Genomic DNA, 18,748 nt, shown 5'->3' with positions numbered 1-18,748 from the left:
GGAAGGCACCACGAAGGCGCGGAGGGGGTGCGGCAGGCGGGGGGAGTGGGGAATGCGGCAGCCGGTCCCCCCCGCGCCCAGCCCAGCCCCCCGTCACCCCCCCTCCACCTCCAACCGAATGGTTTGCTCCGAGCGCCCTATTTAATCCCCGCGACTGCAGCAGCGCCGGCTCCCTCCCGGTCCCCGCCTCGGCCCCGGGCTCCTAAGCGGCTCGGGGGCGCCCTTTCGGTCAGTGGCGTCGTCTACCCCCCTCCCCAGCTCCAGCCCCCAGGGACCCAGGCTCGCCAGCGCCCTGCCAGGGAGCCGGCCGGGAAGCGCGATGGGGGCCCCTTCCGCCCTGCCCCTGCTCCTGCTTTTCGCCTGCTGCTGGGCGCCCGGCGGGGCCAACCTCTCCCAGGACGGTGAGTGAGGGAGGGGGCGGCGCCAGGGGAGGTGGGGAGGGGCCGGGGCGGGGGCTCCGACCGGCGGAGGGGGCGGAGGGAGCCCGTTGGCTTTGTTTGGAAGCGGGGGTTCGAGTCGCCAGCCGCTCCTGATACCCTGTGTCTGTCTCCGAGCATCCGTGTCTCTGTGGATCGTGGGGTGTGCCTCGTATGCCCCCTCCTTGTACACCGTCGAGTGTGTCTGCGTGTGAAGTCGCAGATTTGGGTCTGTTACAAGCCGCCCGGGGTCTGGTTGTGTTGCTGTCCGTGTGCGTCTGGGTGTGCGCGTCTGTGTTGGTGTCTGGCTGCGTTTCTGTGTCAGTATCTGTGTGTATGTCTGTGTCAGTGTGTGTTGGGGGCGGAGTGAGATTTGTCGCTGTTTCAGTCAGGGCGTGTGTCGGCTGTTTGTGTATGTATGTCTGGAGGGGTTGGGTAGCCAGTGCGGTCCCCTGAACTGCTGTATGCAAACATTCCTGCTCCCTCGACCGTCCCCCCACCCGCGGCGGAGCTCCAAGTGGGCACGGAAGGGGGCCTGGGTGAGGCTGTGGAGGGGGGCGTGGGCAAGGAAGTGGGGGGCTTCTCTCTGGAGCAAAACAACAACACTGGGCGGAGAGGGCCCCCGGATGGCAGTGTCCCTAACGGTGGCAGAAGCTGGGAAAAGAAACCCAGACGGGAGCGGAGGAGGGGGAGTAGCGGGAGGGAGATTGGGCAAAAGGAAGGCTGAAGATATTTGGGCAGGAGGATGCATGGAAAACCCAAAGCTTTCCTGGGCTGAGAATTGAATTTCCAAATTTGAGGTAAGGTGTCTCGCCTAGCCCCCTCTGCTTCAGTCGGGAACTCAAACCTTCTTGGGTTAGTCATGGGAGAGAAGTGAAAGAAGAGAGTGGGGGGAGAACGGAGGCGGGGCCTGGGGTGAGGGGGCTAGGGGCCCCCCTCCCGCCCTGGACCGGGCTATGTAGGTCAGCGCTGTGGGGGCACCTCAGCTTTCTTAAAGCTTGCTGACGCTTACCGGGGTGGCAGGGGACAGTTTGTAGGGAGACCGGGAAGAGAGACACAGCTCAGAGCCTCAGGTCCCCGGAGGAGGGAGGGCAGGCGGTGAAGGGACTAAAGGAATGCATCCTCCAGTCTCCTCCGCCCCAGGCAGAGGCGGACTGGGCTGGGGGAGGGGGAGGGGGACCGGGACCTCTGCGGAGCCAAGGGATGTGGCGAGAGTGAGGGGGAGGGTGGTGGCCTATGCCCGGCCAGATGCCAACGAAAAACAGAAAGAACCGCAGGGGAGGAGAAAGGGGAGGCGGCTCCTGGGCGATGGACCCAGTGGCCAGCAGGGATGGGCACAGGGCGGGGCGGGGGTGGAGAGGGGAGGGGTTGAAACTGGGGAGGATGATGTAGAGAATTTCATCTGAAGGAAACAGGCGAAGAGCCAGGGTGCTGGAGGAATACTTGCTCCATCTCGCCTGACCTGCTCCCCAAGTCCTATCTCCATCATGAAGAAGGAGCTTCTGGTGTTATGGGGACACTGGGCAGCTTGCAGGCTGGCTCCTTCTACTCTGTATCCATTCACACTCCCCAAGGGAGTTCCTACCCAAGTCACCACAGGGCAGAGGCCCCTTCTCTCCCCTATGTGGAACCCCCCTTCCCCGGGATGGCTGTAATGATGACCCTACTCACTGAGGAGGTGAAGAGAGTCCTGCGGGAGGGCAGGCTAAGTGCAAGGCAAAGGAGAGGTTGCTGGGTGCGGTGCACATACCCAAATAAGGACTCTCTACTAGGCCTTGACTTTCACCTGCAGCCCCTGGCCTTCCCATTCTGCTACCTGTGTTTAAGAGAGACAAGTGTGACCCAAACTGCCTCTGTTTGGCAATGGGAACTGATGGGGCAGGCTGGAACCTCAACAGAACGAAGTCATCCCAGAAAGCTGTCAGCTCTTCAACTCTAGGATATAAACAAGCACTGGAGAAGAGAGTAATCTGTATACTAGCCAGGTCTTTCTTCACCAACTGCACTCTTCTTTCTTAGTCCTCAATCTGGGGGCTCAGCCCCTACTCAGGCTTAAGATTTAGAGGAAAAGAAATGATTTATCCTTATAAATATATATATATATATATATATATATATATATACATACATACCTCTCATAGCAGTGGCTTGAGGGAAGAGTGGAAGCCAATACATTTTGAATGGAGAATGTCTGGAGGAGGGATTGAGAATTTGGAGATGGTTTAGAAGATCTGTTCCCAAAAAGTCAATCAAGCATCATTGTCCTTCTAGAGCATTATCTGTCCTGACAGTGGACATGTGTCTGGTTGTAATGTCTCAGGATGCACTGATGCACAAGAGACACAACCATGTACCATCTTCTATCCAAATTAATTCTACTTCCTAGCTTTGGGGTCAAAACAGGCCCACTCTGATGTGGGAAGCAGGTGTATAGATTTAATACCCCCAGGGTGGTGGTCCTGATGACCATTCTGCCCAGGCTCATACAGAAGGTGTGTCTAGGACCCCTGACTTGGGGTTCCTGAGGGCCCTCGGCAGGGAGCTCAGTGGCAGCACACAGCTCCCTGGAGTACAGCATACACTTTTTTAGATTTCATCAGACTGAACAGAGATTGAGAGGCTGGAGAAGGGCAAACAATTGTTATCTGAGCCTGACCATTAGTGCCGTGGCTTGAAACTCAGGGATGGTTTAGACATTCTGAGTGAGCCACCTGCCCCTTCCTTCTCACATTTCTCCCCTAGTGTTGGCAGAAGTTGGCAGTTCCAGGTTTGGGGGATTACAAGGCCCGTGAACTTAATGTATCCTGTTGTTGTCTCTCTGGTGAGCTGTTCGACATTCAACATTGCGACCAACCTCCCTTGGTTTTTCTTTTTCAAATTTTTTCCAGCACTCTGTGAGTTGATCTGGTACAGAAACAGACAGGTGGGCAGCTTCCCTTTCCTTCAGATCAAGATATAGCAGTTTAACCTTGGAGTGCACTGCCTCACACATGAACATCTTTCCCTTCCCGATGACCTTCTGTCCACTGCCGTCCATTCTGCAGCCCCCTGGCCAGCTGCCCAGTGTAGAGATCATGCCCAATGTGCCGGAGAAGTCCAGCAGGCATTGCTCTAGAGCTGCCCACGGATCTGCTTGGCAGACCTACTGCACCCAGTTTCTTTTCCTGGTTGCAGCTGTAGCTGTTCTCATTCTGTTCTCTTCCCAGTTGCAGCTGGGAATCCTTGGGAAGGAGATGCTCTCCCTTCAGATGTGGCATTTTCTGGCACAGAGAATCTGGAAGTATCAGAGAGACACTGGTATCATAGAGTTTAGTTAATTCCATACAGAACCAGTCTGTCTGATGTGGGACCCAAGCTGTACATATCAACTGCCTATTCCAGCAGTTACACCAAAGACTCTGTCCTGAGTTTTCCCTGGGGCTCAGCAGCACTGCTGGGCTCGGTAGTTCCTTTGGCACAGTGGTTTTCTCACTTTTATCTTTAAAGATGTGAAGGTTCTTTATCAAATAAATAAAACAGATCAAAGGAAAACTACTGTTTTTGAAACAGATAAATAAGACCTGAAACCCTCCTGCCCTTCTTCTTGACTTCCCCTATATTTCCCCTAATCCTTAAGGCACAGAGGTTCTGCTACATACAGTTTGAAATCCTCTACCCTAGACTGACAATAAATGAGACAGTTCACTATCCTTAGGTTCTTGTTCTCTGTCTTCCTCTCTCTCCTCTTCCAACTGAGCAAGAAAGGAGGTCCAAATCTAATTTCAACAGTGCCTTGTTGGAGACAGTCACTATTCACTTGAAGAATGACTCATAGTTCTGCAGCCATAAAATTCCACAGATGGCATCTTTTTGGTGTTCTGGTCACTCTGAAACAGCAGACCAGGTCGTTGTGCCATTGCTCTGAAAATTCTTAGATGTGATTGTGGTACCCCTTGCCATCGCTGCTTTCTTGGAGTCCAAATAATATGTACTGGAATCAAAAACTTCTTGTCCTTAGGTCACAAAAAATAACCTAAGGAAAAAACCCTCACAGTTATAATTGGAGAAATTAAACCCCCGGGGGCTGAAGCTAGTCACATTCTTTGTTGTTTCCTACTCCAACAGAACCAAGTCAACAATCCCTTTTTTGTCATCTATTTCTCAGTAATGGAATTTTACTGAAGAATGGTAATCTAGGCTCCAGGTTTTCCATGAATGCAAGCTGTAGAATGCACCAATTCCTAACTGACCATTGAATGAAAAAGCCAGGGTATTAGAAAGTTTTGGTAATTATATCTTCTCCTTTCATCTTTTATGCTACAAGTTAACACTTCTCGTTTCATCACTGGCTATAGGTCCATGCACTGGAACATTTTGTTTCCAAGATGAGGTCATGTCCTAGAGACCCATCCATAAACTCTGAGAATAGCAATCCTCATGAGAATGCTTATAAGAGATAAGAGAAAAACAAACCACTAGAAAAAAAAAAGCCTGGAAAAGCAAGCCATCAGAAAAAGATTCAGGTCCCTAAGAACTCAGTCAAATTAAAAGCAAATACTCCATGTAACTGAAAAATAGGGAAGAACAAGTCTGTGATCAAAGACCTGCCTCTTTCAGCAGTAGAGATGATTTTTTACCAGGTCAGAACCAGCTGATGCTCAGGGATTTTACAACCCAAGTAGAAACCCAATCCAACCCTGTTCCCACAAGGAGATCCATCCATTCTAGCACCGAGATAGGAGTCTTGAACACATGAAACTGCTGAGATTTTTCTTTTTTACAAAATGTAAGATCATTAAAGCTATATATTCTTCACTGAAGCAACAGGCACTGAAAGAGAGAGCTATCTGTCCCTTTACCAAAATTTCCCTAAGTCTAAAGAGAGTGGCCAAATTTCCCAACTAACACAAAGACCTCTAAGTCCTGAGGACAATGCCCTTTTTACAAGGCATAACCCATTATGCTTTTCCATGTATGATCAAGATTGGATTGTTCACATCAATCTGGGGTGCCTTAGAGCATTTGACTGATACATGCCATACCCTTTGTTTGTTGTTTAGTCTCTAAATCCTGTCCCACTCTTTTGCGACCCCTTGGACTGTAGCCCACCAGGCTCCTCTGTCCATAGGATTTTCCAGGCAAGAATACTGGAGTGGGTTGCCATTTCCTTCTCCGGGTCCCGTACCATACCTAACTGTAATACACATTTTGGCTTCCTTATGTCTGTTGTCTCTGAGGAGACACAGGCTTTGTGGCACTGTTTCCCACGTTAAAAGATACTCTTAATGTCATTCATAATTGGTTGCAGCAAATCAAAACTCTCTCCACCACCACTGATTCTTATGTAATTTCTATAATTACTGAGGCTTATGTTGACAAACTCAGTCCGGTGGCGGTCCTCACTTTTTTAGCACCATCTCTGGGTTGCATGTATGGTAGGTTCAAATAAAGTACTCGAGAAGGCCTTTGAGAGCAAATGACGGGTGTGGTGTGATCCTAGCAGAAGCCCTGATGTCTGCTCTTTCTCGTTGAATTGTTTGCGATTTGGCTGCCTTAACCCATGATCCTGGTCTTCCTGTTCTTTGTGGAACAAACCACAGGTGCTTTGAGCTCTCCATGGTGCTAGCCCCTGACAGGGACACTCCAGGCTCTTCTTGTTGCTCTCCGTGGTCCTGCTCCCCATCCAAATTCCTAATCTCTTTACTCTCCACAGTGCAGCCCTCAAAACAGAGATGGGATTTCCCTCCTCCTACCACAAACACACACATGATCTTGGCTATGACTCCTGACTGGCTCTACCAGCAAGAGGGGAACAAGACCAGATCTGGAGAGTCTCCATAACCACCTAATCGCCTATAGGAAGGGGACAGAAAAAAAATAATAATAATAATAATTCTGAGGTAGAAAAGTGCTGTTTGCAATGTTCAGGAGATGAGGGCCTACAGTGACCTCAAATGGCCTCAAAAGAACCGGATGTTTTGCCATACATGGACTCATAGATTTAAAACAGAACTACAAACAGTCGTGGCTTAGACTGAGACAGCATTGCTCATGGAGTTACCACATGTACACTATACATGTAGAATGCAAAATGAGTCCTACTCAGTTATGAGCACACACCTCTTAACACCACTCTGAGCCTGACAACCGACTCAAACTGTCCTGTCATGATACTCATTGTCCCTTTCCCTTCGGCCTTAGCAGTAAACGTAAAGACAATATCTAGGTTGGCACCTCAGAATAGATAATAGAAGAATGCAATATGGGAGAGGCATAGAAAATAAATACCAAATCCATGACTCATGTTCCTCATCATTATAGCCATCTTGTATAGACTAAATGGCCTTAATGTAACCATCTTATCCCAGAGTCCAAGTCCTTGGCCATATCTCAGAAGATGCATCTTTAAACTGGACTCTGCTACTCTTTTGGGTGATCTGCCAATAAGCTGATGACGTCAAGTGCAGCAAGGAGCCAAGAATGCTCAGCCCCTGCCAGTCTGAGACTAGACAGCCTGTTCCTCCCATCACATCAGAGCTATACAAGCTTCTCTTCCCCTCAGTGATGGTTTCCCCCTGTCAATTCTGCATAATAGTTCATATAATAGTTAACACTTATGAATGACCTATACAGAGTGAAGCTGGAGAGACAGGTTTCCAGAATTAATTTCCAGTACCCCCCTTCCATTTCCTTATTTGAAACAAGGAGAAATTTCATTCCTCAAGGACAGGTAATGGAAGTGATTTATCTCCATGAGTGAGCTTTCAAGAAGACAGAATTAGGGTTATGGTAACAGCTGGAGTATCTCGCATCTACTCATCTCCCTGAGCCCCCTGTTCTCATAAAGAGCAGACATGTTTCTGAAAGGATTCTAATGCAGAGATTCCAGATTTTTTTTCAATATGTGTATCATGCTTCTGTGTGAGCGCTTACCTCTGGAGTTCTTTAACCCTCTCATCTCACTCCATCTTTCTCCCAGAGATCTCCAGGAGAATGATAAGAAAGCTAAGTAACATAAAGAACTAAAATGTTATTTTCTCTCAGGATTCATTTTTCCTTACCCCAGCTAGACCTACACTAATTGTGTATTGATTGCTAATTATAAGCACCTTTGGCTCATTTACTTCCAGTTCAGGGTCAAAAAAGGTCAGACATATCACCTCACCCGAGGGGAAAAAAAAAGAAATCAAGGCTGGTATCTCAGCCATTCATCTCTAAGCTAACCATTACTTAGCCCTCTACTTCCTTCATACAGCTGCAGATATCAGCAAGGTAGAATGGAAAACTAGTCCTTCCAACACCACGTTTTCCTGGGAATATGCAGATCCTTGCTTCTTGCCTTCATTTTTTCTTCTGGGATCTAGCTCTTTACTTCCCATTTGGATTCTAGAATTCCAGCCAAAGCCTCAGAGTGAAAAAGCTTCAGAAGGTGAACTGGTTTATTGAGTCTCTAACTTAAATACCCAACCCTCCTTGGAAACCCACCAAGAGTCTAACAAAGACCTAGACGACAAGTTACTTGAGACTTAGCCTAGCCTAGGTCAGTCTTTGAAGAGCAAGGTTTTTTCATTATCATAAAATGAGAGGACTGTTTTACCATCTGCTCCTAATCATTTGTCCCTCTGCAAATGTAAACAAAGCATGAGACAACTGCACTCACTTGTTCTTACTAGTTCTTACGCTAGTTCTTAAGGATGAGATATTTCCAAACACATATTATATGTTTCCTCCACTCATCTCATCCTATAATCTCAACCAAATATAAAAACCACCATCATTAGCCCATGGGCCTCACACATTCTCATTTATCCTCAATTGGTGCTTCATGCCAACTCTCTTCTGGTTTCCAAGCCCTGCAGTCCAGTGTCAGTGACAGATGGACTGAGCTCAGCCCTGGGGAGAAGAAGATTCTGGCCCTCTCCTGGGGAGTCTGAGCAGGATTCTGAATTCTGCTTTGAGGAGAATCTCTGAGTTTAAACCATATGGTTTGCTGGACAGACGTAAGGGGTTCTGATTAATAACAGGAAAGGGCTCTGTATCTGGGTCATAAGAAAAGCTGTGTTTATAACAGAAAAAAAAAAGGAAAACAGAGATACAAAGAGTGAAAACTAGTCATCATGTGTGTGTTGAGGGACACGTGCTGAAGGGGAGAAAGAGAGCAACCAGGTTGAAATATATATGTATCTTGGGGAACAGAATAGAATGTGCATCCACTTTAAAGATGAGACACTCAATGATAAACAGAGGAGAACTTTGGGATGGCAGAATTAATGACCATTTCAGGGACTGTGATGTCCGTAGGCTTGAAGGAATGTATCTGTCTCACAAAAGAGGTAAATTCCCAGGAAGTCACAGAATAAGGCTAATTGAATAATGTGCCACTTGCTGCAAAATACATTTTTAGGTGAGAAAAGTGAAGAGAAGAGACTAAATCTCAGCTGGGATTGGCAGAAGAGGGGGACCCAGAGCAGTGTGGGTGTGCAGAGCAGTTTTTTCTCCATGTGATGCTCCTAATCACTGCCCTGAACCTGTCATCCACACCCTGACTCTGATCACCCAGTGAAGAGAAACAGTAAAAACAAGTCAGTAAAATGAGAGCCGGCAGAGAGCCAGCATGCTCTCATGCCTGACTTCTAACAAATTAAACTTTTCCACAGCATTGTCATCCCACCACACCAAGCCCTCAGCCTAAACTATCTACAGTGCGACATTAAGAACAAAGGAGAATAAGATACAGCCTGTTAAGAAGGGAACTCATTCATCTGTTCAGACAGGTTTTGTGGCTCTGGACAATTGGGAGCCAGGCTTTGGCACCTGGATGAATATTCCTTAGGGAATCTGTTCTTTACTTCTCCCCAATGTTCCTGGGCTTTTCTGCCCATTCCCAGTTCCTGTTTTCTCATGGCTAAACATATTTTCCAACAAGTTAAACTTAATTACACTTTCATTTACTCCACACTGACTCTTATGTTTCCTTTCCCAAGTACTTTCTTAAGATGGGGCGATTCTTTCCCAATTCTATTACAGACGTGTGAGAGCAATTACATACACCTAGAGAAAGGGTATGGACTTCCCTGGTGGCTCAGATGGTAAAGCGTCTGTCTACAATGTGAGAGACCTGGGTTCAATCCCTGGGTTGGGAAGATTCCCTGGAGAAGGAAATGGCAACCCACTCCAGTACTCTTGCTTTGAAAACCCCATGGACGGAGGAGCTTGGGGCAAGCTACTATCCATGGGGTCGTAAAGAGTTGGGCACGACTCAGCGACTTCACATTCACTTTCAGAGAAAGGGTATAAAGTGCCTACACTTGGCTCAAGGGACATCTAAGAGTTCAAAATCTGGCCTCCTGACGCTCTGTTGCGTTAGAACGCAGACCCAGGTCATACTGTCCTGCTTTCTGAGGATGTGAACATGGTGGGAAGGGAATGAGGAGATGGGGGTCAAAGGATGCTTCTAAAATGTTTCAAGGTTGATTTCATGCCCGACCTTAGGGGCTTGCCTGAGAAATAAATGGTAAGAGTCAACCCCCTGCACGGAACCTGTGCTCCCAGCAGCTCTTACAAAGCCATCCGCTCTGCTGTGTCTCATCAACCCTACCCAGCCTCTTAGTACAGAACACTAGACGCCTGTCTGGAGCACATAGCCCAGTCCTGGAAGGCAGGAGCTAAGGCAAGGAAGGGGCTCTTTTGGGATTAGATCCCCTTCCTTTTTTGTCTCCCCACTGCAGTTCTCGCTACAACACTGTGTTGGCTCCAGAGGGGCTTGTTTGTGTTGGGGGCCAGCCCGGGGCTCCCTCCCAGTGCTAATGCACTGAGAACACTGACTCAATAGCAAATCAAAGCAACAGCTGTCCCCACCTCCTTCTCTGCCACCCACTTCCCAGTCTCTGCTCCTCAGAATCTTAACTAAGTCTCTGAGGGGCCCCCCTCAGCCTACTGCAAGCCCACTTCTGCCTCCAGATTTTTTCTGTCACTAGCTCAAGAATAGGATAAGCTCCTCTGCGGCTTTCTCCCTTCTAGTCTCTGTCTCCCACATCACAGTCAGGCTAGCATCCCCCAGCTCTCCACACAGATGCTAACACTCACACAGCCCACCCTCCTCATCACCCTTTTAATTCCTAAGGGCATGGAAGCGGCTTCAGCCCCATGGCCTCCTCTTTTGTAAGAATCTGCCAGGAAGACGGTGACATCTGTAGGGTGACATTATTCGCACCTTCTGCTTCTGCATTTCACCCCAACGTCTCTAACCTGCCCAGCATTTAGCAGAGTTACTTCCCTGGAGGTCCAGTGTCCTAGGGTTCCTCACAGCAATGCAGAGGGAGATGGGAGGCAGGAAGAGTGGAAGTCACTGGAAGTAAAGTCACACTAAATGGTAACTTCACTTCCAAATTAGCTAGTGCACAGGACTGACAATGAGGACAGAAGACTGGGCTTATGAACCCAGCTACCACTAACTGCCTATGTGACCATGCTGAGAAGTTTCTAAGCCTCTGTGAACCTTGGTTTTTCGTCTTTAAAACAGAAAGTGTGCACTAGACACTACTTGGGATTTTTATCAACTCTAAAAGAACCATAGTGAAAGCGAAAGTCGCTAAGAATCATAGTAAAAGTGAAAGTCACTCAGTTGTGTCTGACTCTTTGCATCTCTGTGGACTGTAAGCTGCCAGGCTCCTCTGTCTGTGGAGTTCTCCAGGCAAGAATACTGGAGTGGGTACCCATTCCCTTCTCTAGGAGGTCTTCCCAAACCCAGGCATTGAATCTAGGTCCCCCGCATTGCAGGTGGATTCTTTACCATCTAAGCCACTAGGGAAACCTAAGAATCATAGACAGGAAAATATTTTGGGAAGAAAGAGGTGCAAGAAAAGAAGGTAAGGAATTATTGAACTTTGGTAGTGGAGTCAGAAAGGACATCAGTTACATTCTCGTCTGGAAGACTCAAAATGATCTTAGGAATAACCAACTCAGGCCAGTAGGGGTCAGTAGAAAATGACCAGAATATGAGAATTGATTGCAGGGCTTTAGCAAACAGATATAGTTACTCACGGCATCTTAAATGTGGGTTTTTTTAAAAAACACTTGGATATGAGAAAACATTTGGGATAACTGTTTTTTGTTTGTTTGTTTTTTAGTGAAAAGAGGGTTAACACCACAATGTGCTTTTTGTTTTAACCTCAACCTCACACCCTCTGCAGGCAAGCTAGTCAACTAGCCAACCACCCTAAAGATCCCCTCCTCCTCATTCAGCCTGGAAAAGCTAAGTGCCACACCATTCCAAGGCCAGGAAACAAAAGCCTTTCATTTCTAACACCTGCTTAGGATGCAACCAAAAGGTGTCTGCCAGCCTACAATAATAAACCTGTTTGAGCCCAGATTCGTCCCTTCCAAACCTAAGTCTCTTGAATCACCTAACAGAATAAGATCCCTCCTTCTATAAAGATCCCTTGTTCTCTTGGCTACACTATACCAAGCTACTGTGGCTAATCAGTATGTTAGAGACTCCTTACAGGGAAGGTGCTCTTCCCTACCCTATTCACCATCCAGTTTGACTTATATCCTGTATCCCCCCACGTCCCCCCCTCTCCCCACCCCAGGGAGAGTAAAGCAGTGCCCAAAGGGTAGTGACTTCTTTGGGCTAAGAGGCTGTTGGGAGCCAGAGAGAAAGTAGATAAACAAGACTCCAGAAGGGAAAGTCAGAAAACAATAGAAATAACGGAGGGAAGGAGGGAACACTGAGAAGCTAAGGTCTCAGCAGGCCAGCCAGAGAGAGGGTGGCGGGGGCAGTGAGCTGGAGAGGAGGCCGATCAGGAGGCAGGCAGCTGAAGCGTGACTGAGCTCTGAGGCTCTGAAGTGGATGTGAGCTGGAGCATACCTGAGCTGAGTGAGGAGATCCATTAGGCCATCGTGTTGTCTGTGAGGGGACAGGAGCCTGCCCTGAGGAGCCACAGGAAGGGAAGGAAGTGCACCTGAGAAAACAGACAAGCCGTGATGACAAAGTAACTCTTACCTCTATGGCCCCAGCTTCCTTTCATCTGACTGCTCTGTCATATTGGGAATAGAAGCGAACTGGGGACTTGGGGAAGACAAAGTTGAAAAGGAATGCAGAGCAGGAAGTGAGAGAGAACATTCTGACACTCATGCCCTCAGAGTCTTCGACTAGGAAATTACACAGTGCCTTCTGCAGAAGTAACGGAATTCCTGGCAACCCAAGAGCAAGCGTGAAAAATGCCGTTTACAGAGAGTTCTTTGCGATCAGGATGTTATGGTCTAAAGCTACGTAGGTCAAAGTAACTCCCTTCCCACATCTTGGAGTTATGGATTAAATTGGGCCTCAGATGAGATTGGTCCACTTTCTTCCAAATTCAGAAGCAGACATTCACTATTAAAGAAAAATATGGCTCTGGGCAGAAGGAAAGGATGCAGGCACTGAGTTCTAGTTCTGAGCTTGTCATGGCCACTCCCTTCAGAAATATCTGTAAGAATCCACTACAGAGCTAGGGTCAGGGAAGAATCAAGAGTGAGATCACCTGGCCGGGGAGCCCAGCAATGGGGGTGGGGAAACCCTTCTAAAAGTGGGTCCCTTCAGCATTCTGGGCCACAGCCCCCAGGGTGTTTTTCCCTTGGAGATAACACTCCTCCACCCACCTGCCATGGTAGTCGTGAGGAATAACAAGGAGGCTGGGATGAAGAATATTTTTAACTCTGGAGTTAGAGAAATGCTGAATCATCACCATCACCATTAACTCCTACGCAAGGAGCTGGCGTTCTCTGTAATCTGGGAAGTGGAGCTCTGGACCCAAGCACTGCAAGGCCAGCAGTGGTTATGCAGGGGAGCTCTGTTCCCTTGTCCCAAATGTGCACCTGTGACTTTATATATGGCCCTAAGGCCCATGCAGTGTGGATTCCCAAAACAGACAGGGCAGAGAAAATACATCAACCAAGCAATAAACTTTAAGCACATAAACTTCCCTACTATCATCACTTAAATTGGAAACATAATACATTTTTATTCATTTCAGTTACTCATGTATTTATTCAATAAATATTTATTGAGTACTTACTATGGGTAAGGCCCTGTACTATGGGTGAAAGACAAAATCACAGGTGTCAATGTATGCTTTAAAAGGCACATTAGTACGTCTCCAGTTTCCACCTCTGCTTCTCTTAATATGAACAATCATTCAGAAGGAATCAGAGTGAAAGGGCTACTTAGTCCTTTAAAATGCTGGGAGTCCTGAAGATACTGGAACTCATGGGTAAATAGGCCAAGCATTAAGAAAAGCCCCAGACAACTGAGAGCAAACAAGAAGGCAATCTTAGTTCATAGCCTAAAGCTAGAGTGCCATGAAAATGTGAGGGGATTCTGTTTTAACCAGACACATCTATTGCTTGCTTAACTGAAGAATCATCCCAGCTCTCTGAGGTGAGCCCCCAAAGGTATAGATGAAGATGCATTAAGGAATCCAATTGAAAATATAACTCAGTGGGTATAAATCATACCAACACCACAAGCTCCCACTTCCCACTTGCTACACTGTTAATTTTTATCGTATTGCAGGTGACTGTTGTGAATATTGTTTAGGTGAACAAACCTTGGCTAGCAATGCAGGAAGGAGTCTTTCCAACTATACCTTCTGCCCCCCACCACACACACAAAGCACATGCTTCTACAAAGGGACACAGTGTGGTGAAGATGTGCAAAAAAATGTCTGGGCTTTGTGGTCAGAGATATCTAAATTTAAAGGCTGCCCTATCTCAGTACTTATTGGATCTATCATATGGAAAAGTTACTTAAATTTTCTGAGTCTTAGTTAACTCATCCTTAACATATGCATAATAATATCTATTAAAGGGTTGTTCAGGCTTCTCTGGTGGCTCAGGCAGTAAAGAATCTGCCTGCAAAGTGGGAGACCTGGGTTCGGTCCCTAGGTCAGGAAGATCCCCTAGAGGAGGAAATGGCAACCCTCTCCAGTATTCTTGCCTGGAAAATACCATGGACAGAGGAGCCTGGCAGGCTACAATCCATGGAGTCCCAAAGAGTTGGACACGATTGAGTGACTAACACATACACACAGGTTATTTTGGAATAATGAAAACAGAGCACTTGGCTTGGATAATGACACATATAAGGTAATTAATAAATAGAGATTCCACCCCCACCCCCCCCACCACCACCACCACCATCTTGTAACCTTCTAGAGCTTCAGCCTCTGGAATATCTACCATCTTCCTTGGTTCATTTCTTCCTAGCCTGTTTAATTTGCTCTTTCCTCTTCACGGACATATGTTGAACCTAGTTACCCCAACTGAAGGTGTTCAGCATCTTTGATTCATTCATTAAGGAAATATTTATTAAGCACCTTCTAAGTGCAATATGCTCTAATAGGGCTGGTACCAAATATAGAGATGAATCAGATAACAACACTACCTGAAGAATTATTATAATTTAGGAGGGAAGCCAAACTTTTAGCTCAAAGTAAAGATTGATGCATAATTTAAGAAAAGCAGATAAAATGTTGTAACAACAACAACAAAATCAGAAATGATTTCCACCTGAGGCAATCAGGGAAGCCTTCTTAAAGGAAGTGCCACAAACAGGCTTCTAAGGATGGTTAGAGCTTAGATGTGTGCAGATGGGTGAAGGGCATTATCAACAGAGTGACTGTGGGAATGTGAACTTTGCTGTAAAGCAAAGAGTTTACAGAAAGAATTCCAAATAGCATCATATGTCTGGGATATGGGCTGAGTGAAGTAAAGAAGAGACAAAGCTGAAAGGCACATTGGCATCAGACCACAGGATCTTGTGGATGTTATGTGCAGACGATGGGATGTCAGCGGAGGTTTCTAAGCAGGGAAACAACATGAAGTATATGACTGGAGCTCTCTCTGTTGTCAGTTTTCCTATGTGAGTAACCTGGGCCTCCCCTTTCTAATGGGCTTATGGTCTCAGAGTCTACATTTCCTTCCAGTGACCCTGCCTGGAGAGAACTGTCACTATTTCCACTTCAAAGTGCATGCCACCTTTTCAGAGCCCTCTCTTAAGTTCTTTCTAGTCTGAGCCCATTGAGGGAATTTATGCTGATGTCATAAACGATTGGCAAGATCTAAATCCAAAGAACAAGGCTTTCACAATCCAGGTTATAATTTCTGCCACTTATCCATGTTTCTATGAATAACATTATATAATCACTCATCTGCTCCCAGGAGAGTGGCTATTCAGAATTTATCATTACAGGTGTACAGTTTTATAAAAAAAGCAAGAAAACTTTCAGGCATATTAACAGACAATTCTCAAGAGGAGGCAGGAGATCATAAGTACTTTGGAGAATTAAAGGGGAAAAGATCACCCCTCGCAGGAAAAAAAAAAAAGCTATTTCTTAATGAGTTTCTTAAAATATAGCAAACCAGAATGAGTTCCTTATAAACCTACAGAGACAATATATCAAGCATATTCCCAACATGCCATTTATTAGAGATTATTTGTTTAGTTATCAGACCCCTCAACTAAACGATTCAGTCTGGTTTGAATGACCAACATCATCATTTCATTTATTTATCCTACGCAGGAAAAAAAAAAAAAAAAAAAAGCCAGCAAAATGCAGGAGGAGGGGAGGGATGAATGTAATGTAAGCAAGGAAAAAAGCAATGGAGGAGAAGGCCGAAAACAGCACAAATGGAATAAGGAGCAGTAGAATGAAGACTAAATCCATGCTGTTTGGACAGAAGACATGCTCTGCCTGAGTGAGAATGGACATAGCAGAGTGCCAATTGTGACTGAATGAATTACCAGAGGCAATTAAATGTATTGAGGGCCCACTATAGGCTAAGTACTGAAGACACAAAGATGAGAAAGGGAAGGCTCTTGCCCTCTTCACCAACTCAAAGTTTAGATAAGGAGGCTGATAACCAAAGAAAATTGCAATACAGTGGGCTGAAACATTGTAAGAAAGAGAAGCTGCTGAAAAGCTTTAAGAGCACCAAGCAGCAGGAGAAAGAGGATCCTTGAAAGGAGCCCTATTTGTGTGCCTTTAGGTAAGTCACTGAGCCTCTCCAGACCTCACTGCTAAAAAGGGACCCTATCTGGCAGCCTCTCTCTCAAGGTGGTTTTGACATGAATTCATGATTGGAAGTCCACTCTGAAAACTGAAAGCCTTTATGCCAACGTAAGAGAAGGCTATTTTCTCCCTTTGAGCAAAGGTCTGTTTAGTGCTTACTTCGTATACTGGGTACCAATACTGTAGGGCTGAGCACTGACCCCTCTCTGGCTTTCCTTGTCCCTCCACCATGCCAAGCTTTAGGACAACCAATCTGGGTTCCCACTGAAGGACCCACAAACAGACTACTTGGAAAATACCATGAAACACTCACCCACTTCCAGTTGCCTCCATGCTTGAGGTCCACAGAAGATAGCAGGGTGAGAGCCTGGCCCTCGGGGAGAGTCTCTGAGCACCCTCGGCGATCTCATCCTGGCCGCCTTTCTTTCTCCCATCTTCATCTTTTCTGCCTCTCCTCATCAGCACTTTCCTCGTCCCCTCTCCTGTCGACTTCTACCTACTACGGATACTTTTTTCTGTTGTACTCCCCCTTCCCATTTGGGCATCAGTGCTTCTGTTCGGGAACAGAGTCAAGTCTCCAAACTCCTGCAGGATGTCTGAGAAAAAGTGAAGAGCGACGGCGTCTCCGAAGCTGTCTTTAGAGCCCTCTCCGGAGGCTAGGACTCCTTCTAACACCCGCTCCCTTCCCCCGTCTGTCTCCCTTCTCCCCTCCCCCACGCCCTCCTGTCCCTCACCCCTCTTTCCCTTTGATTCGGCAGATCTCTCCCTCGTTCCCTTTCTTCTCGTGGACCCTAAGCCCACTTCCCACTTCTCTTTTTGGTCTGCCACCCGTGCCACCCCGTACCCTCCCCACCCCACCCCCACCCATCTTCCTGGGTCCCACCACCCTCTTCTCGTCCTTTCCCCTCCCAACCCCCACCTCCGCTGGCTCCGGAGCCGGCGCCAGGAGGTGACGACTGGCGAAGTTCTGCCGGGACTCCGGCCCCGGGACAAGGAGCAGCTCCGGACTCTGCTCAGCAGCCGATGACGTCATGGAGTTTTGCGTATGTGATTGGCTACTTCTGGGTTTACGACGGGCGATCCTGGAGAGATTCTGCGAATTGATTTCTTTGTCCCTCTGCCTCTCAGGTTGAGTTGGGGGACTAGGCCATGGACACTGTACACTACTTCACAAAAGGGTTTAGGAAGAGAGCCGTGACTCAGGCCTTGGGCGTGTGTTGTGCCAGATGAGGGAGCAGAGTCAGTGATATAAAGTGGTGGGTGGAACTGAGGGCGGAGGAGGAAAACTTGAGAATCTGAACTCTGGATAGAAGGTAACAATCTGGGAAGGCCTGGGGCAACTTGCAGCCCCAACTATGGTCTCTTGTCTTCAGTGTTGAGGGTTTTTCCTTGAAACAGAGCTTGGGCTTTAGAAGCAGGCATTTAATTTCCAGTCTTTGTTCTGTTTGTAGGACCTTGGGCAAGTCATTTCATTCAGTCTCCTCTCTGTGAGGTAGAAATGATAATACCAATATGCTTATTTAACTGGTTTATTTAAAGGATTAAATGGAATCTTCTAATTATTAAACCTGTCATTGCTTTAGTAGAGAATATGGTGTAGCAGAAAGAATCCTGGATCTGAAATGAAGAGCCTTTGTTATCTTTCACGTTTCTGTATGACCTTCACCAACTCACTTTTAACCCTTGTGGGCCTCATCGTCCTCTTCTGTGAACTGGGAGAACTGGACCCGGCGATCTCTAAGCTCACTGTTGGCTCTAACATTATATGATTGACTGCTACAGCTTAGCATCCTCCTTAGTTCACCCTTTCAAAGAAGGACTTCACTTCCTGTTTCAAGACTCTAGTTAATTTCTCCCCTTTGTGAGAAGACCACCTTCTCTTAGGTACCCCGGTGAACGTGCTTTTCATAGGGGCCAGTCCACTCCCCCATCCCCAGCAACGAAAGTACAGATCTCAAACGACAGCAGCTCACATGTAGGGCTCATCCTTGATGGAGACTCTCTCCCCAGGCTACTGGCAAGAGCAGAATTTGGAGCTGGGAACTCTGGCTCCACTCGACGAGGCCATCAGCTCCAGAGTCTGGAGCAGCCCTGACATGCTGGCCAGTCAAGGTGAGAATCCAGGCCCCCTCATCTCAATGTGCCTCAGTTCCCTCAGCCATTCTCCAATCATCTCTCACTCATGTTGCTTCCACCCCGTGTGCTCTCTCCCCTCATTACCACACAACTCTTCCTCCTCTCCACCTGACAGTTTAGAACTTAGTTCTACACCACCAACTTCTCTGGCACCTACTCCTCCTT

General features: G+C 47.1%; 1 protein-coding gene across 3 annotated transcripts in view; it reads left to right on the top strand.

Annotated features, from left to right (window-relative positions):
* Positions 1-216: 216 nt before the first annotated feature.
* The window catches only part of CADM3 (cell adhesion molecule 3), a 30,140-nt gene continuing 11,608 nt past the window's right edge, over positions 217-18,748 (top strand). For 2 of the 3 annotated variants that reach the window (XM_068964900.1, XM_068964899.1), the window contains exon 1: positions 217-401. In XM_068964900.1, coding sequence (XP_068821001.1) covers positions 320-401 — 82 coding nt within the window. In that variant the 5' untranslated portion in view covers positions 217-319. Of the gene's footprint in view, positions 402-18,457; positions 18,560-18,748 lie in introns of all 3 variants that reach the window. The other variant, XM_068964898.1, reaches the window with a different exon arrangement.

The sequence above is a fragment of the Capricornis sumatraensis genome, chromosome 2, assembly GCF_032405125.1.
Source record: "Capricornis sumatraensis isolate serow.1 chromosome 2, serow.2, whole genome shotgun sequence".
Classification (NCBI taxonomy): Eukaryota; Metazoa; Chordata; class Mammalia; order Artiodactyla; family Bovidae; genus Capricornis; species Capricornis sumatraensis.
Note: the sequence above shows the minus strand (reverse complement) of the source record. Positions and strands in the feature narration are given on the sequence as shown.